At 33.4% G+C, this 21,052-nt stretch overlaps 2 protein-coding genes across 2 annotated transcripts; both read left to right on the forward strand.

Annotated features, from left to right (window-relative positions):
• Window positions 1-6,043: 6,043 nt before the first annotated feature.
• On the forward strand, window positions 6,044-7,337 carry LOC111420745 (protein takeout-like). The gene is made up of 4 exons (XM_023053782.2): window positions 6,044-6,267; window positions 6,322-6,553; window positions 6,806-6,939; window positions 6,993-7,337. Exons 1-4 carry the CDS (start codon window positions 6,207-6,209, stop codon window positions 7,301-7,303), a joined length of 738 nt encoding a protein of 245 aa, XP_022909550.2. The 5' UTR covers window positions 6,044-6,206; the 3' UTR covers window positions 7,304-7,337.
• Window positions 7,338-14,352: 7,015 nt separating this feature from the next.
• On the forward strand, window positions 14,353-19,860 carry LOC111420723 (protein takeout-like). The gene is made up of 6 exons (XM_023053764.2): window positions 14,353-14,647; window positions 14,701-14,793; window positions 14,847-14,985; window positions 15,037-15,170; window positions 15,226-15,375; window positions 19,610-19,860. Exons 1-6 carry the CDS (start codon window positions 14,578-14,580, stop codon window positions 19,756-19,758), a joined length of 735 nt encoding a protein of 244 aa, XP_022909532.2. The 5' UTR covers window positions 14,353-14,577; the 3' UTR covers window positions 19,759-19,860.
• The last annotated feature ends 1,192 nt before the right edge of the window (window positions 19,861-21,052 follow it).

A 21,052-nucleotide genomic window follows, 5' to 3' on the forward strand; every position in this document is an offset into this window, starting at 1 on the left:
GATGACAGTCGTGATCTGACAAGAGCCGTAAAAGTTATAAGTCCAGCTAAGTAATGATTTTGAACGGATCGTTCACCCAATTCATTAAATTTCTGCAAAATTCTTTGCCGATTTTCAAGATCAATCCATTGAAAACACCTTTTTCTACATTTACAGTCTTCCCCGGTTGTCCTTGCAACAACGTGCTTGTTAATCGAATTTATATGCTCCTCTCCCCATGCCAGTTCCTTTTTCCTAATATTTCTTTTCCACAGATGTGAGTTCCTTTTTTTGCCGTTTGGGAGGAGTTTCATGATTTTCGCCACTTCTCGAATTTGCTATGTCACTAGAATTGCCCTCAAATTACATTTTATATAATAAACAGTTTGCTCAAACTTTAATACATGTAATACTGACAAAGAACAACACGACACTCCAACCTATATAATTTGATATAATAACTTTCCCATTTTTACATCATGAACGTTAAAAGTAATTAAACATATAATTTGAAGTTATAAAACTAGATCTTGCAATAATAATTGATTTATGAAAGAGGTAAGTTCGGACTTACATCATTATTGCACCGATTAACTTAGGGGAGTATATGTCAAAATAGCTTATTTTGCCAAAAAGTGGACTTAGCTCTTTCTTGCAGCAAGGTTTTCAATTGTAGTCTTCGGGTCGCTGTCTGTTGTTTCAATCTACAGTTTTTAATATGCTGCTATGGTTTACATTATGTATCTATTTCTATAAACTGAAATCTTCGATGTTTCACTGTAGTTTGCAGTCTGAAGAAATAGTTTACTGGATGGTGCTTGAAATAATAATCTGAACACTTCGAAATCGCCGATAACTTCAGTTCAACCTTATATACACTTAAAGGTTTCACTTGAGATGTCGAATACTTGGTTGAGTATGTTGAGAAGCTTAAGAAAGACATATTCTGTACTATATGGTTTACTATATGGCTTTAAGAATATTTGAATGTAACACACGAAAAATTATTTTAATTGACCTTTACTGTTACAATAAATAACAAATTATCATTTACAGCCACCTGGACTTTTTAATAATAACAAAATCAATAACTTGTAGCTCGGTTACGATACCGTTTTGGGTGTATGTTCATTAGACATTTTTGACTTGAAATCACCTCAGCAACAGGTTCTGCAGTTCCTTGGCCAGCAAGGTCACCAGACTTTAATCACTTAGATTACCTTTTATGAGGAAGACTGAAAAGCTGAACAAGTAGTAGCATGCCGCAGAAACTATTCCTGCTGATCCTGAGACTGTTAGCAGTTCTAAGAAGAGCTAGACTATGTATACAACAACTGGGTGGACATTTTAAGCAACTAATTCAATGAAACTGTTTCTTCTTAAATGGTCTACTACTACATATTTAAAATTTCAAATGCTTGTAGCTCAGTTACGATAGCGTTTTGGGTGTATGTTCATTGAAATCACCCCAGCAACACACTCCCAAGCTATGGCTATGTCACGTCGTGGGACAAGCTGTATATAGAAGTTTATTAAATACAGTGTATTTCACTTAAGATGCAATATACAAAAATTTATTCGGGTTTAGCCGTTTTATGAGTCTAGTGTTAGTTCTAGTTTTACACTAGCACTGCTACTATGTAGAACTGACACTATACCTAGAACTAGAATCACTTGGGTTTAGCCGCACGTCTCTAAACACGGCTAAACCCGAATGTTTCTAGATTTAGGTTTAGTGTTAGTTCTACTTCTAGTTTAATAAAGTTGGTATTAGATCTAATTTTGCACTAGCACTGTCAGGACCGGTTTATCAATATCTAGTTAAGTCGATTTATCTGTCGGTTAAAATTGTATCTAATAGATAACGTCGACGAATCATTTATCCACCCGTAGTTTATTGTTATCTTTTAGATAAATATGACATTTGGATACCCATCCGATTGAAGTACTGGTTAAGGGTTTACCTATTAGATATTGTCAAAAAGATATGCGCGCAAGTTTGGTTGCTTGGTGAAAGGAAATGACATCAAAATCAAAATATAACATAATTCAAAGGTCAAAGTCAAAAATAAATTAAGCTATTATGGTGATGGATAAGCAGGAGAAAGTGAAAAGATCTGAAAGATTTGACAAACAAATATAAAAATATAATAGAAAATAAGAGAACCGACGCTGTAGCATGGAAACAAAAAGATGAATGTTGGGGTAAAATTACTGCAAAATTTAATTGTTGTAGTATTGGAATAGTAAGTAAAAACGTTGAAATAAAACAAATATAAAATAATCTGAATTCATGGCTTTAGCCAAGAACTACAAAACAACTGCGAATGAAATATGATGGGATAAAAAAGGAAATAAAAAAAATTGTTCTGCGCACAAAAATTACTTAAAAGGCGCGGGTGGTGGAAAGCCAATGAAAGAACCAGCTCCATCCACGGAAAGTGAAAAAGAACTTACAGATACAATTTTGTTGTCTGTAACAGGATTAAAAAGTAGCTATGATAGTGACTCAGGTAATTTATGAAAAAGGCAAATGCCTTTTCTTTTAAATTAGGTGGTATTTTTTTAAAATTCATTTGTTAGTAATGAATGGTATGGACGTTAATAATATCGATACAAATGTAACAAAGGACGCCACAGAAGAAGACGTTATGTGCCACTGGAATGAATTTGAAGTTGCAATGCTATAAACCGAAAAACATCCGGCATTACAACTTCAAAGTAATTTCCAGGATAACACTTCTTCTTCTTTGGAAACACAAAATATTCCTCTAAACACTATATCAGAAGTAGAGATTACCCCAATCATAGAAGTAATTCCTTCGGAAGTTATTACACAAAAACAATGTCAAAATGAAAATGAGTTGAGAAGTAAGTCTGAATATGCAGAGTTATGCACTACGGTGTTACTTGATGCTTATTATACTTACTTTTATAGAATGGTCGAGCCGTAGGAGACCTATTATTAAAAAAAGTTGTAACAAATCTGTATCAATGCAATTTGAAAAGTTGGCAGAAAGAAAGGAAAGTTTATTAACAGCACTCACAGAACAGACCAGTAAGCAAAATATTTGGGCAAAAAAAGAGCATAAAATAAAGATGGAAATACTTAACATACAAAAAGAACAAAAAGCCGTAAAATTACGTACACTTATTCAAATGGAATTAGAAATAGCAAAATTGAAATTTCAACAATATCAATCTGGGGATTAGATCGCCATTGGATTTTTTTTATAATTTGTTATGTTGTTATAACTTATAAGTGATATTTGAGTATAGTATTTTTTATTTAAATTCAACAATTTATAGACAAGGTATTTGTTAATAAACAACAATCCACATTTATACGAATTCTTTAAATTATACGAATATAATTACGAATTCAAATAATATCTAAATAAAATTGATTATTATGTTATAAATTTTAATCTAAGAGGTTAGGGAAATAATTCGCCAAAAGTTGATTTCTAGCATTTCCTAGTAATTCACCATCTTCTATCAAGGTTATCTACCTCGACAGTATTTACATTTATTCCAGAATCATATGGAGGTATTTCTTCCTTTGCATTTATTGCTATGTTATGTAGCACTGCTGTAGCAACAATTACTGTCATTGCAGTTTCTAGTTTCAATCGGAGCTTAAGTACAAGTACAGGAAATCTTCTCTTCCACACGCCATATTGCCGTTCCACTGGATTTCTAGTTCTTATTAAAGATTAATTATATAGTTCTTCTACTCTATTTCGGGTATTCAGCAAAGGTGTTACCAAATATTTGGTATTACGATATCCGCTGTCACCCACTAGCAAAGCATTACCAAACTCATTATTTTCACACCTTTGCTTTAATAATGAATTATCAAAAATGTGTTGATCATGGGCCGATCCTGGCCAACGAGCAACAATATCCAAAATTTTTAAATCTACCATTTGAACCGTTTGAACATTTAATGAAAAAAAGATTTTTCCTTTCGATTCCGGAATGTCTCTGCACGTGGTCTACCTATAATTATTATCCACTCATTAATATTAATTCATAAGTTTCGATTAAAAGAGATTGCTTACCTGGCGAAATAATGCTAATATGAGTACAGTCGATACTGCCTATCACCCGTGGAAATCTAGCTTTTCCATAAAATTGTTCTTGTGATTTCTCTATTTGGTCACCACTAGGCATACATATATATTCTGGTGCCAATTCTGCAAGCGCAGTAGATACTCTTTTTACAATATTACAGGCACTGCTCTTACTAACATTAAAATAATCGCCACACGAAATCAAGAACTTTTCTGTAGCATAGAATCTCAGTGCAAGGAGCAATTGGTCGATAGGAGAGATGCTGTGATTCCTAAAAATTCGATTATTTATTCGATTATATTTATTATTTATTATTATTATATTATTATTATGAAATACAAACATGTCAGTTTGGAATTTTAATCTCGTCTCAATTTTAACCAAGATTGACAAAACTGTACTCTTTTTTAACCGAAATCTAACAAAAAAATCTTGGTCGTCTAAATCCTCAAAGTGGTTTTGTCTTTCACAAATCAACTATCACAAACTAAAGTCAATTATTCAAATTTGACCAATCATGTCTCATTTCCGTTTCTAATGTTAACACTCAGGGGTACCATCTGTTTTCTATCTTGTGGTTTGCTGCCTGTCGGGTAGAAAGTTGCTGGATAAACGCGTCACTGAGGTTATCTGTAAGACAAGTTTATCCATGAGTTGCGTATCTGACAGATTTAACTCGACATTGATAAACCGGCCCTCAGTAGAACTAATACTGTACCATAGAACTAGAATCATTCGGGTTTAGCCGTCTTTAGCGACGTGTGGCTAAACCCAAATGTTTCTAGTTCTAGGTTTAGTGTTAGTAGTAATGCTAGTGTTAGTTCTAGCTGTAGTTGTTGTTCAGCGCTAGATTTTTGTATATTTTTTATTAAACTAAAACTAGAACTAACTAACTAAGTTTCGAGTTCCCGAATGTTTATAGTTCTAGGTCTAGTGTTAGTTCTAGTTTTACACTAGCACTATCACTAGAACTAACACAAGACCTAGAACTAGAATCATTCGGGTTTAGCCGTATTAAGAGACGTGCGGCTAAACCCGAATATTTCTATTTGTTGGTCTAGTGTTAGTTCTAGTTTTAATTGTTATTCAGCGTTAGATTGTGGTATATTTTTATTGAACGAAAAGTAGAACTAACACTGGACCTAGAACATTCGGATAACATAAGGACGTCACCTTTTTCCAAGCAAAACTTTTCCATTGCAAAATTACCCAATTGAACACTGGAACATTGGAACACTGCAAGTGCATAGTAATTTCGTAACTATGGTTCCTGTATTCATATATTGCGAGTTATTTGAAATTCCCTGTATACAGACAAATCTCTCAATGCAGAAAAAGATAATTAATCAAAATTTTGAAACGCTGAATTCACATTTAAAATATGTATAAAGTAGATCGCATCGGACGTATTTCTAATTTTACTCATAACAAATCATTTCGATAAAGTTTAACATTTTCACATATAAGTTAAAATTTATTTCGAGGTTTCAAAATTTCTGTTAATTAACACAAAAAAAGATGCAAATTATTTTAGAAAGAAAAAGTTGTAAATGTAAATTTAAACGGTTCCAATTGATCTTACTAAGTCAAAAACCGTGTTGTTTAAAACTTACTTAAAGTTAAATTGAATCTTAAAATAATTGACATTGGCAAAGATAATCGAGTTCTTTGTGTTTCCTTGACATTGAACTTGTTCTGTTTAACACGAACGGACACTCACTAATTAGTTCAAACGTGTGTGCGATTAAAAAATATCATTTAAAGGTGAACTTGTGGTGCTTATGTAATTTTCTGTTTTCAACACTTAAAATCTAATAAAATTGAAAAAAGTGAAATAAATTGTTTTTTCTCCAATTACATAGGTAATTGATCAAAAAAAATTATTAAAACAATTATTATTATATTTTGATTCCATCGATCATTGGGTAAATTTTAAAAACAGTTTAGAAATAAAATAGCTAATAGGTTGTCTTGCGCTTAACAGGTTCGTTCTGACGCATCGAGACTAAAAAATCCACTTCTCATAATTATCATTAATGAAAACGATAAATATTGAGTGAATTAAAAAAAAACTTTAAAGCTTTACGTATAAAAAGATTACCACCGAATGATTTCCGTGTTAGTTCGAATTTAGCCATTGAAGAGTCATAATGTTTAAAACAGTTTTCCTTGTGGTACAATTAACTTTTTTAGTTAATTCATTAAAATTGCGTAAGTTATTACATATATTCTAATTTTAATTCTAATTTAAATATTTAATTTTAGCTTCTTACCTTAATCAATGCAGTTTTTCTGATCCAAATTTAAATGATTGTATTAAAATAAACGGAAACAAAGCAATTTCATCTTTGGTAAAAGGTGACGCAAAATACAAAATAATCGATTTAAAACCTTTCAAGTCACCAAAAATAGTTTTGGATTCAGGAAAACATTTAAAAATCGTATTAACCGATGTCACGGTTAATAATTTGGATCATTTGGTGTTAAACGAAATTAAATTTCGTTGGGTTTCGATTCATCATTATGATGTATTATATATTTTTTTTTTATATTCAAGGGCCAATGAAAAACAGTTTAGCATTCTTGCTTAACTGACTTGGTCCTTTTTAGCTCCAAATTTAGTTTAATTGATATTTTGTTCGATTACGTTACTTTTTTATTGTTGTTTTTTATTTTGTAGGTTCTTTTTTGTAATTCATTTTGCATATAATGGGGTTAATAAATATCTATTATTATTATTATTATTATTATTTGACAAATCTAAACCGGGTTTGTATTTTAAAGGAAGCATCGATGATTTATCTTTGGAAGGGCTTTATAATATGACTGGGCAAATTTTGGTTTTACCTTTAAATGGAGAAGGAAATGTTGAAGCGACATTACGTAAGAAATAATTTATGCATCAAAAAATAAATGTGTAATTAATTGATTTGTAGATGAGGGTGAATATGTTTATGAAATCACCATGGATGTTATAACCAAAAAGAACACGGATTATTATAAAATAAAATCGTCAAAGGTTGATTATGTGTTAAAAAGGGGATATTTTCATTTCGATAATTTATTTAATGGTAATAAAGAGTTGGGCGATCGAATGAATCAGTTTATTGATGAAAATTGGACTGTTATTGCTGATGAAATTAAGCCGGCTTTAGCAGAAACAATTCGATCAGTGGTTGATAGTGTTTTTAGTGGCTATTTTTCGACAGTTCCAATTAAAGATATTTTTTCAGATTATACAAAATAAATTCATTTAAAATAATATATTAATTGTTTTAAAACTTTTAGTCTTTTAATACTAACTTTAATTCGTTTAGTAATATAGTACTAGTAATATTGTTCGTCATTTTACTACGAAACACATATCATTCGATGATACTTTTTCTCACGGGTCTTTAATAAGATGCAAAAGTTGACTTTTTTGAAAAAGTCATTGCAACAACAACAAAATATGATCTCAGTGATAATATCACAAGATACAGCAGTGACAAGAGCATCGTATGAAATTTGTTATATACTTGGTAAACACATGAAACTATTTACCGATGCAGAGGTTGTGAAGGAATGTTTCCTCAGTGCTTCCAATATATTATTTGATAAGTTTAGCAATAAAAATCAAATAATATCTCAAATAAAAAAGATGCAGCTCTCTGATTCTACCTGCGTTAGACGTATTGAAGATATTTCAAAATACATTTCTGATCGCATCATAGAAGAAATAAAAAATTGTGAATATTTTAGTTTGGCTTTTGATTCTAGCACCGATATTTCATCAACAGATGCAGATATTTCACAATGTTCCGTTTTCGTTAGGTCCTATGAAGGATCAAACCAGAGGCACTGACCATCTCGATATTATTAGTACTTTTCTGGAGAACAGTAAAATTGATATAAAAAAATTGGTTTGCGTGTGCACGGATGGATGCCCTTCAATGATAGTGCCTATTGAAAAAGGCCTATTATTGAAAAAGAAATACAATTTAACAATTCTCTTATCCTTTCACTGTATCATTCACCAAGAGAACTTAGCAGCACGTATCTCCATTGCCGAAATAGACGCCGTGATGAAGACCGTAATAAGTATAGTGAATTATATTCGAGCAAGAGAACTGAACCACAGAAGTTCTGGCACGGTTTTTTTGTTTAAGAGTAGAATAGAATAGAATAGAATTTATTCGTGCAATTACAAATTTGTTTTACACCCATCAAGTCAAAAAAAATAATACATACAGTACCGATACACTACAGTTAACATTCATTACAGCCGATACTACCATGTCTGACAAAATAGGTTATATATTAAAATCTTCCTCTGAGAGGTTGCGGTCCAGAAATTCCGAAGAGGAGAAATTTCAAAAAGAACTGCACTCACAAGAAGAGAAAAGAAAATCATGACGACAAAAATCGGGAATCAATGAATCACGAGTCCAGGTTTTTTAAAAACATAAAAAGGTGTTTATATTGTATTTGAATTTGATCATTAAGCAAATTTACATTTTTAGATTTATGTTTCAGAATTTCTAAAGTTTCAAGAAGATCAAGTCTGTAACTTTTATCACACTTATGTATTAATGAAATATTGTCATAATTAATTCTATGTCCGGTTTCTTTAGTATGTTTATAAACATTCGAATAAACTTCCCTAGCGCCCTCTAAGGGGATGAAATTCACAACCCCTTTGATTTTTTTATAACAACCTTTTAACGCCATGGAATATTAACATAAAGAAGATGACTACCAAATTCAGTTTTAATTACAATTATTTATATATACAATTATTATTATACACCCATTATCAACATAATTTCCGCGTGTCTCATAGATAATATACACCCAACTCTTTTTTTACACGGTAGATAAGTTCCTTAGAAAACCGTGCAAAAGAAAATCGTGTAAAAAAGTTATAATAAAATGCATATTATATATTTATAAAAGAAAAGCTATTTATTAGTTTTAAAAAAAATAGTGTACAGGGTGTACAAATTTCGATGGGTTTGCAGGGTATCTCAGTTATTATGAAAGATAGAAAGTTGCGGCTTTCGCGAACCTGAGCTACTTTTTTGTGAAACTTACAATGGCGCAAACCAAATTTTCATTGCCCTCTTCGTTTTTGATATACGTGTTTCAAAATTTACGATTTTCAGACACCTCCTGTATCTCGGCGGGTTGTACAGGTTTTGTTGAATCAGTAAACCCAACCTTTAATATAATAATAGTTTTAAAAAATTTTAAATTTTACTTTGTAAAACAAAGTAATAAATTAATAAATAAACTAAACTAACAAAAGTAGGTTGGGCTGCCAAAATGGCTAATTGATTGCTGTGACCATAGTTTTTCTATTTTCAGTTCCATATCACAAATATATACTTATTATACCTAAGCAGTCTGGAACAGCTAATATTTTCACTAGAACAACTCTATAAAGAACACCTTTAAAAATACCTTACCTCTTTAAAAATTAAAATTTTTGGAAGTTTCATTTAGTAATTCTTTCATAAGTTCATAAGTAAGTTTCATTAATACCTATTTCAATAAAAAATATATTGTTCAAAATACTTGCGGATTCGACAGTATATTTCATAGTTTAGCATTTACCCGTACACACCATTTAGAAATCATGTTGAGAATGTTTGCACAGATTGCTTTAGTTTCCTAAAATTATTTTTAAAAGCCGGTTCTAGTAAAGCAACATATAAAAAAAGAGCTGAACTATTAACAGGAATAAATTATTTTGGAAACCAGAATATTGCTGACGTGATAATAGTGAATGCTATTTCAAATATTGCGTTTCTTTGCACAGAACTATTTAAAGTAGTATTTAGTTATTGTAGGACTAAAAACTGCAATAATTGTTTAAACGTTACTTTCCATAAAAACATAATTTTACCAATCGACATTGACATCGTAACAATATTTGGCTATGCACAGCAAAAGCAAGTAATAGAAAACTACATGCAAACTCTAAGCAACAATTGCAAAAAATGTGGTCTGTTTATAGAAACAACGAATGGAGAGAACAATAAAACAAAATTGAGTGATAGGACACTACCCGGCATTTATGCCCAACAATGCCAATTGGATATTATTTAATGACTTACGAAAAAAAACCGTACAGGTTGAAAAAGCTACTGAAATAAATGCACAAATGTGCATATATGTTTACAAATGAGCAAAGTGATGTAAGTGATTATAGTTTACCTTAGAATAACTTATTGTACTGATACAGTATTACTGATCGAATAGTTATTGTTTTATTTGTTAGTTTAGTTTATTTATTAATTTATTACTTAGTTTATACAAAATAAAATACACTTTAAATCGCATCTTCATGTTTTCCATCATGTTTTACTATTATAAGTTTAAAGAGAAAGGTGAAACTTGTGATTTTTAGAAAATTAGGATGGTCACATTATTCCATATTGTTTTAGTTTTTTAAAACTATTATTATATTAAAGATTGGGTTCACTGATTCAACAAAACCTGTCCGATATCACAACAACTGAAATTTAAGGTTTTTCTAGTGAAAATAACAGCTGTTCTGAATTGTTTTAATTGTTGTAAGTACTAATTTTTAATATGAAAGTTTAAAAGAACTAATGCCGCAGTGATTAAATAAACATTTTAAGTAATTAGAACAACAAGAACAATTTAGAGCAACAAAAAATATGTGATTTTGCAAAATTAGTGTCCGTGTTAAACGTAAAACACATCTGGAACAATTTGAATCGGCAAAGTTTGAGTTATTTTAGATTGTTCTATGTTTTTTAATTCTTATTGTGTAATATAAAACCGCTGACACAAGAATTACTGACTGAAACTTCCAAAAACTTTAATTTTCAAATAGTAAAGTGCCCTTTAGAGAGTTGTTCTAGTGAAAATAATAGCTGTTCCAGATTGCGTTAGCTATAATAAGTATATATTTGTAATATGGAATTGATAATAGAAAAACTATGGTCACAGCAATCAACTAGACATTTCGGCGGCCAAATCTATTTTTAGTTATAACTTCGTAATGCTGTAACCCATAATTTAGATTTTCTAGAACAATAACTAGAACAACCCAGAACAACAAAGAAAATTTGATTTTTCCAAAAATGGGGGGCTAGTCAAAAAACCTGTTTAATAAGCATTTATTGTTTTTGATAATTACAATTTTCCCCTTAATACATCCTAATATAATATATGTCATTAGTATATTATTTTCACCCTCCACCCTCTTCCTCCATTTCCATACCCTCGGCTCCTCGGCCCAATCCTCCCCTCATCCATCCCTTTGTCTCCTCACCCCCACAACCATTCTCATCCATCGTTTCCCCTCTCCTAAGATCTGCCCTCGGTCCAACTCCTCCTCCCTCAACTCACTGCACCCATTCAACATATGTTCCAACGTTTCCCATTCCTCCCTGCATAGCCTACACCACTTCTCCTCATCGGCCATCCAGTATCTGTTCGCTCTCTTCTCGTTTCCACAACGGAACCTAGCCACCAACTTCTTCCCTTCCTCATCTCCTTCCAATAACAAGTATCTAGGTAGCCCCTCCGTAATTATGTCCCTGTACCTTTCGTTATACCTCCCTTCTTTTATTTGTGTCCTTCTTTCCTGTCTCTGCACATCTCGGTTCCTATCTCTCAACTCCCTCCACATCTCCCTACCCACCCTTCGTCTACTATTTATCTCAGTTACCGAGTAGCCCGCTCGTCTATAATAGTTGTCTCTGTCTCCTTTCCCATATTTCATCTTTCCCTCTCTAATTTCCCTCCAACACTCCCCCAAGATCCCGCAGTTTGGCCTCCCTTCTATTCATTCTTATCATATTTCACTGCTCTCCTGCCCGCCTCCACTCTGACCTTATCCACCTTTACCTCTTCCCTCACTATATACCCCGGTGTTTCTCTCGCCACCCCAAGCACCCATCTCCAGTATTTATAATAGCTTGCACGTCCTCCAGCATTGCCTGCTCTCTCCATCCCCATACCTCTGCTTCATACATCATCACACTGCTAACCAGACCTTCAAACATAATCTTCCTCGCTGCCACATTCCTTCCAAAGACTCTCTTCCCCCAACCCCATACTTGTCCCATCACCTTATTCGTCTTTTTTGCCATAGCTATCACATGCGACCCCTCCCTGAACACATACCCCAAGTAAGTATACTCCCTAACCTCCTCGATCTCTTTTCCCTCCCACCTCCAGTTTTCTGTTCTTTTTCTCCCCCCCTTACAAAACTTCATCATCCTTGTCTTCCCCACATTCACTTCCAGCCCCTTCCCCCTAAAATATCTTTCCAATGTCTTTATCATATCTTTCATCTCCGCCGCTTCTCTCGCCATGACCACGATGTCATCCGCGTATGCTAACATATGCACCTTTCTACCTCCCACCACCAACCCTCTCATTTGCCCCTTCCCCAATCTATCCTCCAGGTCCGCCGTATACAGTGCAAACAGACTTGGGCTCAGCGGACATCCCTGCCTCAGTCCCTTCCTCGTCCAAAACACGTCGCTCAGCTTATCTCCCACTTTTATCCTAGCCATAGTCTCCATGTATATTTCCTTCACTTTCGCAATTAGGTGTTCCGTGATCCCCCTCCTCCCCATCTCCTCCCTCAACTTTCCCCTATCCACCTTATCAAAAGCCGCCTTCAAATCTATAAACAGGGCGTACAATTTCCCTCCCTTCTTATCCAGCTCTCTATCTGCCAGATGCTTCAACACGTACACGTTGTCGATTGCTCCCCTTCCCTTCCGAAAGCCTGCCTGCCCATCCGGCAAAATTCCCGCCAACTCCATCTCCTCCTCCAGTCTTCCCAGCAGTATCTTCGTGTATACCTTGTATGCCGAGTCTAGTAGGTTAATTCCTCTGTAGCTTTCTACCCTTCCCTTATTACCCTTTTTATATACTGGGCAAATTACCCCACTTTCCATCCCTCCGACAACTTCACTCTCACCACCCTTGATGCTTCCAACCATGCCTCGTTCTGGATGCCATCTTCCCCTGGCGCCTTTCCCTTCTTCAATCCCCTAAGCACTGCTTCCATCCCCTCTTCTGCTATCTCCTCTCCCCTATCTCCCTCATAGCCTCCCAAACCCGTTAGCCTCGTTTCAACCCCTCCCAATAATCCCATAAAGTAACTCTTCCATTCTGTCATGTGTATTTCGCTGGTTATCCTCTCCCTACCCTTCTTTCTCTTTTTCAGATACCTCCAGACCTCCCCTTCCCTTGTTATCCCTCTAATCTCTGCCGCTTCCTTCTCCCTCAGTTCTGTTTTCTTTCTACTGCATAACTCTCTGTATCCTCTCCTGGCCTCCCTATATCTATCCACCCCTATCTTCCCCCGTCTCCACTGCCTCAACCTCCTTCTCGCCTCCCTCTTCGCCTTCTTGCACTCGCCATCATACCAGTCGTTCCTCCCTACTCTACCCCCCCTACGTACACACTCCCTTTTCAGTGTTGCCTCCCGCACTACCTGGATAAGTTCTTTCAAACCATTGATCTCTTGTATCTTCTGTTGCCAAGTGTCTAGGTTTCCCCTGTAGAATGCTACCCCTTCTTCCGACCAGTCTGTCCTGATGAACGTGCTCCCCATTTCCGCTCGCCTTCTGCCGTCCCCCCCAAAAAAAAAAAACCTGTTTATTCGGTTTTCTCGCGGAGTTTTTATTTTTTCGATTTGCCGCTTTGGAACAATGTAGAACAACTCTAGAACAATCTAGATCAACAATTAAAAATTTAAAAATCAAAAAATGGGGGGCTAACTTCCCGCACTCCATAAACCGTCCGACTTCTGACTACGGTATTCCCCCATTGTATTTTGTTACTGTATATATAAGTTTCTGTTAAGATGCTATCAAAATTGGCGTTAAAATTTTTTTTTTAGTACTACAACAAAAAATTCGTGTAAAAAAATGTATAGATGAACCGTGTTATTTCAAAATCGTGTAAAAAAAGAGTTGGGTGTATGATATTCGAAACGTTATTTTTGATTTATTGACTAAGTTTGGTGGTGTTACAAAATTTTTCAAAAAAGTTATGAATTTTTTACGTATTTCGGGAGTGATTTCGACCCTTTATTTTCTGAATTTCCGGGTGGTGAAGCTTTTTCAGTACAAATATGAATTTTTCACACAATGAGAGGATGTAATTATAATTTTGATGTTTTTTTTTGGTTGTAATCACTAATAATTTTTTCCCTAATAAATACGAAATTATAGAGTACACTATTTGCTTGGTCCGCTGTAAAAAAAAGTGAATTTCGTTTCTGAATCCGTTGCTAACTTCAACATCTTATAATTTTATGTAAAAAGACAGGTTTTTCTGGCCTTTATCACGCGAATACCAGTTGAATATAATAGTCATACTTAAAATGTCGAGATAATTACGTTATTTTCTCATCAAATATTTTTTTAATTGGCAAGTGGTATAATAAATAACACTTTAGATTAGAATTTTCATTCATTCGGTTGAAAATTTTAAATAATCATCACGAAAACCTATTTTTTAACTTTTTTTATAAACCTAATCATGTTGAAACGAAGTTTATGTGTTTTTTTAGGATTATTTTTTATTGAATTACTTAAAGCTGAAGAATTACGTAAGTATAACAATATAATACAATGAAATAAATTTAATTTACATAATCATCAGCGAATTATATTAAAAAATGTAAATTGTCCGATCCAAATATGAACGAATGTTTTGTTAAAAACGCCAACGATGCCATTCCAACACTCGTTAAAGGTAAAATAAAATAAAATTTTTTTGTTTGTTTAAAACGTTTTTAATTATTTTAGGAGACCCAACCTTTAAATTAATCAATATGTCACCGGTTGTTATTCCAGTTGTTAATTTGGGATCAGGGCCAAATTTGGAAATGAAATTAACCCAAGTCACCAGCAATAATATTAAAGATTTTCGTTTATCTAAAGCAAAGTAAAATGAAGTAATTTGGTTACTTAATAAAATAAAATGAATTTTTTTTAGTTTTGATTTAAAATCGAATAAGATTTGGTTAAATTCGAAAATGGACCGTTTGGAAGTGATTTCGAATTATTTCATTAAAGGACAAATCTTAGTATTACCGATAAACGGGGAGGGAAAATCAAATATAACATTTAGTTTGTTTATAAAAAAAAGCATTAAAATTATCTTGATACATTCGTTAATTTTTAGTTGGAAATGATATGACTTATGAAGCCGATATTGGATCGAAAGATATAAACGGAATAAAATATTACACGATTGAAAATCCAACGTTAAAAGCTATACCAGATAAAGTTTATTTTCACTTTGATAATTTATTTGGTGGTGATCCTAATTTAGGTAAATGTTACTTTACTGGGAATTTCATATTACTCGCAATATATGAATGCAGTAATCATAGTTACGAAACTACTATGCATATAATAGTAGTGCACTGCCCCACGTAAAATGCAATATAGCTTAATAGTATAGGTAGTATTGCAAAAGAAAAGTTTTGCTTGGAAAAGGTGACGCCCTTATGATAACTATGACTTTTCGGCCATCTTAAGAGACGCATGGCTAAACCCGAATGATTCTAGTTCTTGGTCTTGTTTTGCACATTGTGCTGCATATTTTTATTGAATTAAAACTAGAAGTAACACATGACCTAGAACTAGAATCATTTGGGTTTAGCCGCACGTCTCTTAAGACGGCTAAACCCTAATGATTCTAGTTCTAGGTCTTGTGTTAGTTCTAGTGACAGTACTAGTGCAAAACTCAAGACTTCAGACGCACGGCTGAACCCGAATGTTTCTAGTTCTAGGTCTAGTGTTGGTTCTAGATTTAATTGTTATTCACAAGAACTAGCACTAGATCATTCGGGCTTAGCCGTCTTTCGAGACTTGCGGCTAAACCCGAATGTTTCTAGTTCAAGGTCTCGAGTTAGTTCTAGTTTTGTATATAGTGTTGCATATTTTTATTGAATTAAAACTACAACCAACACTAGACCGAGAACTAGAATCATTTGGGTTTAGCCGAAAGTCTCTTAAGACGGCTAAACACGAAGGATTCTAGTTCTAGGTCTTGTGTTAGTTCTAATGACAGTACTAGTGCAAAACTAGAACTAACACTAGACCTAGAACTAGAAAGTTTCGTATTTAGCCGTGCGTCTTCAGGCGCACGACTAAACCCGAATGTTTCTAGTTCTAGATCTCGTGTCAGTTCTAGTTTTGCATATAGTATTGCATATTTTTATTGAATTAAAACTACAACCAACACTAGACCGAGACCTAGAATCATTTGGGTTTAGCCGCACGTCTCTAAAGACGGCTAAACCCGAATGATTCTAGTTCTAGGTCTTGTGTTAGTTCTAGTGACAGTACTAGTGCAAAACTCAAGACTTCAGACGCACGGCTAAACCCGAATGTTTCTAGTTCTAGGTCTAGTGTTGGTTCTAGTTTTAATTGTTATTCACAAGAACTAGCACTAGACCTAGAACTAGAATCATTCGGGCTTAGCCGTCTTTAGAGACTTGCGGCTAAACCCGAATGTTTCTAGTTCAAGATCTTGTGTAAATTCTAGTTTTGTATACAGGGTGGTTCAGTTTTTAATCGGGAAACTTTATTAGAACGTAGTACTTGCCAAAATAACACAAGTTTTTTATATAAACATAGGGTCGCAACTCTTTTGTTTTCGAGCTATGAGCTGTCAAAATTGAGCCAAAAATTTACACTTTATCGTTTATTTCGGGTATAAGTAAACCATAGAATTTGAAATTTTGTATGCATGTACTACTGGTTAATATCTTATTTTCAACCATACCTTAAACTTCCCTAGCGCCCTCTAAGGGGATGAAATTCACAACCCCTTTGATTTTTTTATAACAACTTTTTAACACCATGGAATATTAACATAAAAATAATATGGGTTGTAAAGCTTATTCATTATTGGTACTTTTTTGTCTCTTTAGTTTTTTCCTTAAAGTTAATAGTTTTAGCGTAAAAAAATAAAATATGCTACATTGTACTGTAAAGTGCTGCTATTATTAAAAAAAATCTCTTTATAGCTGGCTATGGAAGTAGTGCACTTACTAGGATCTAGTACTAATTAAATAACACCAATTAATTGTGATTTTCATAAGAAAAATCATAAATAAGATTAATACCTGTCTGAACAAATTACGTTGTTTTAAACAATATTAAAAAATTGATACTGTTGCTTACTAACAGTCAAAAATTATTAATTATCATCAACAATTATGAGGCAACTTTTAGAATAATTTTAGATAAACATGGCGACACATAGCAGTCCATAGCACGATATTTTATTTTTTACATGGAAACTATTAACTTTAAGGAAAATACTAAAGAGACAAAAAAGTACCCTTAAAGAATGAGCTTTACAACCCATATTTTTTAATGTTAATATTCTATAGCGTTAAAAAGTTCATATAAAAAAAATAAAGGGGGTGGTGAATTTCATCCCCTTAGAGGGCGCTGAGGAAGTTTAAGGTATGCTAGAAAATAAGGTGTTGACCAGTAGTATACACGTACAAAGTTTAAAATTCTACGGTTTACTTACAACCGAAATACAAAACAAAATGTAAATTTTTGGCTCAACTTTGATTGCTCATAGCTCGAAAACAAAAGAGTTGCGACCCTATGTTTATATAAAAAAATTGTGTTATTTTAGCAAGTACTACATCCTAGTAAAGTTTCCCGATTAAAAACTGAACTACCCTGTATAGTGTTGCATATTTTTATTGAATTAAAACTACAACCAACACTAGACCGAGAACTAGAAAGTTTCGTATTTAGCCGTGCGCCTTCAGGCGCACGACTAAACCCGAATGTTTCTAGTTCTAGATCTCGTGTTAGTTCTAGTTTTGCATATAGTGTTGCATATTTTTATTGAATTAAAACTACAACCAACACTAGACCGAGAACTAGAATCATTTGGGTTTAGCCGCAGGTCTCTTAAGACGGCTAAACCCGAATGATTCTAGTTCTAGGTCTTGTGTTAGTTCTAGTGACAATACTAGTGCAAAACTCAAGTCTTCAGACGCATGGCTAAACCCGAATGTTTCTAGTTCTAGGTCTAGTGTTGGTTCTAGTTTTAATTGTTATTCACAAGAACTAGCACTAGACCTTGAACTAGAATCATTCGGGCTTAGCCATCTTTAGAGACTTGCGGCTAAACTCGAATGTTTCTAGTTCTAGATCTCGTGTAGGTTCTAGTTTTGCATATAGTGTTGCATATTTTTATTGAATTAAAACTACAACCAACACTAGACCGAGAACTATAATCATTTGGGTTTAGCCGCAGGTCTCTTAAGACGGCTAAACCCGAATGATTCTAGTTCTAGGTCTTGTGTTAGTTCTAGTTTTGCATATAGTGTTGCATATTTTTATTGAATTAAAACTACAACCAACACTAAAACGAGAATTAAAATCATTTGGGTTTAGCTGAACGTCTCTACAGTCGGTTAAACACGAACGTCTCTAGTTCTAGGTATGGTGTTAGTTCTAGTTTTAAACTTGCACTGTCACTAGAAGTAACACAAGAACTGGATCTAGAAACATTCGGATTTAGTCGCACATCTCTCAAGACGGATACACCCGAATGATTCTAGTATTAGGTCTTGTGTTACTTCTAGTGACAGTGCAAGTTTAAAATTAGAACTAACACTAGACGTAGAACTAGAAAGTTTCGGATTCAGTCGCACGTCTCCAAAGACGGCTAAACCCGAATGTTTCTAGTTTTAGGTCTAGTGTGAGTTCTAGTTTTAATTGTTAACCACAAGAACTAACACTAAACCTAGAATATAATGTAGGTAAAAGTAAAAACTTTTTGAGAAATACTAAAATGTTTAATTCAATTCAAGCAAACATTTTTAGTATTAAACATTTTAGTATTTCTCAAAAAGTTTTTACTTTTACCTACATCATATTTTATTATATTAGAGAAATATGGAGAATTTCATCCCATTTATACTAAACCTAGAACTAGAATAATTCGGGTTTAGCCGTCTTTGGAGACGTGTGGCTAAACCCAAATGATTCTAGTTCTAGGTCTAGTGTTAATTCTAGTTTTAATTCAATAAAAATATTCAACACAGTGATAGCGCTACTTAGCATTGTTACTAGAACTAACATTTGACCTAGAACGAGAAACATTCAGGTTTATCCGTTTTAAGAGACGCAGTGCTAATCGGAATGTTTCTAGGTCTAGTGTTTTCTGTAGTCTAGTATTATTTGTTATTCAGCACTAGATTATTATATATTTTTATTGAGCCATAGGGGACACCATAGTGGCCTTCTCCGTATTAATCCTTTATATCGAGGTTTTACTGTAATATCAAATTATATTCGCATGTTGCATTTTATGTGGGACAAAGTAAGTAATAATGTTTTATTATATTGCATCTTAAGTGAAATTCACTGTATAATAAAGAATAATGAATCCTTTTAATTTAGACGAGATTTTTTCGATAAAAAACTTTACGATTTAAATTTAAATTGAATTTTAAATAATGGATCATTCCATGAAAGACGATTCAAGTTCTAAGATAAAGTCGAAAGTTTTTCTTTTGTAGGAAAGCAAATGAACAATTTCTTAGATGAGAATTGGTCTGATTTTTACGACGAACTTAAACCAGCTTTACAGAAAGCGATGGAAGCCGTCGTTACAAACGTTTTTAAAGTTTATTTTGCAAAAGTTCCTGCTGATAAATTGTTTGAATAATTCAAAATGTTTTTTGTTAAAGTTTATTTTGGTTAAGTTTTCTAATACAGGTGATTTTTATGTATCAATTAAAGCAAAATAAAACAAAATTTAATACCTTGTCGAGCGTCGATTTCATTTCCATAAATAACTCCTTTTCATTTTTTGTTAAATAAGTTTCGATTAAATCACCTAGGATAAATAAAAATAGAGCGATGTTGAGAGATTTTTGGGTTGATATTGAGATAGATCAGGGATGATGTTTAAAGATGTTAAGAAGGGTGTTAATAGATGATGGGAAAAATTTTGAAGAAGGCAATAATGATAGTGCGAGATAATAAGAACGAGTTTGAATATAAGAAAACCAAGAAGAAGCTAAGTGTACTGATAAAGATAAGCAAAGAGGGAAATGGAACGAGTTGTGCGAAAACTTGGAAATGGAGTTACAAAAAAACTGAGGGCAAGAAGGAAAGAGCAATTTGATGTCAAAATATTAAACAATCTTTAAGGGCATTAGAAAGTGGCGGAAACAAGGTTATCCTTGGCTATATTTGGATAATATACCTAAAGGGGTGTGGTATGTACTACACGCTTCGACCTGATATGGTGACAAACTGAAGTCAAAATTGGAAAGAATCTGGAGACAAGGGAGGTGGGAGAGGAAATAATCAACCTCCTCGCGATCATAATAAAAGAAGAAGTAGCAAGGATAGGAAGAGATGAGGATGAAGAATAAAATAATGGATTGAGTTGGTTTGAATTCAGGTTGTATAAGATTCGGGTTAGATTCGAGTTGGGTTGGTTTTTGTTCAGGTTGAGTTGTATGAAATTAAGATTGTGTTAAATTCAGGTTAAGTTGAGCTAAATTTAATAAGTTCTTGATATAAATTTGTTTACCAGCCTCTTAATAAAGATAGTCTTTACATGGAAGAATCTCCGGTGCAAATATACATATAACTATTCGGCTATCCCTACGACTTTCAATCTGATAATAGTGGGAAAATATATCTATCATAATCTTAATTGGACACTATAAGGTTAACAACCTTTTAAAATTATATCTAACCTATAAAAGGAGGAAATTGAAATTCATTACTTTATTAAGTGATAATTTCATTAATACAGTTTGTTACGCAACACTATTGTTAAGAGAAGGTGTTTATATCTTTCATTGACAATTTCGTGTTAGTACATGAGCAGAAGTAAGTTTATAAAGTTGGTGATAATCGATACACATCGGTCAAGAGCACGCTAACAGGCGACTTTTCTTAAATAAATTTATTCGATAAATATTATTGTAAATCGTAAATGCGAC

The sequence above is a fragment of the Onthophagus taurus genome, chromosome 3 (assembly GCF_036711975.1).
Source record: "Onthophagus taurus isolate NC chromosome 3, IU_Otau_3.0, whole genome shotgun sequence".
Classification (NCBI taxonomy): Eukaryota; Metazoa; Arthropoda; class Insecta; order Coleoptera; family Scarabaeidae; genus Onthophagus; species Onthophagus taurus.

Excerpts from the sequence above, each read along its gene's own strand:
- LOC111420723 (XM_023053764.2), top strand. The coding sequence starts at position 14,578 with ATGTTGAAACGAAGTTTATGTGTTTTTTTAGGATTATTTTTTATTGAA. Across the intron at positions 14,794-14,846 it reads CATTCCAACACTCGTTAAAG|GAGACCCAACCTTTAAATTA; the intron begins GTAAAATAAAAT and ends TAATTATTTTAG. Across the intron at positions 14,986-15,036 it reads TTTCGTTTATCTAAAGCAAA|TTTTGATTTAAAATCGAATA; the intron begins GTAAAATGAAGT and ends AATTTTTTTTAG.
- LOC111420745 (XM_023053782.2), top strand. The coding sequence starts at position 6,207 with ATGTTTAAAACAGTTTTCCTTGTGGTACAATTAACTTTTTTAGTTAAT. Across the intron at positions 6,268-6,321 it reads AGTTAATTCATTAAAATTGC|CTTCTTACCTTAATCAATGC; the intron begins GTAAGTTATTAC and ends ATTTAATTTTAG. Across the intron at positions 6,940-6,992 it reads AAATGTTGAAGCGACATTAC|ATGAGGGTGAATATGTTTAT; the intron begins GTAAGAAATAAT and ends ATTGATTTGTAG.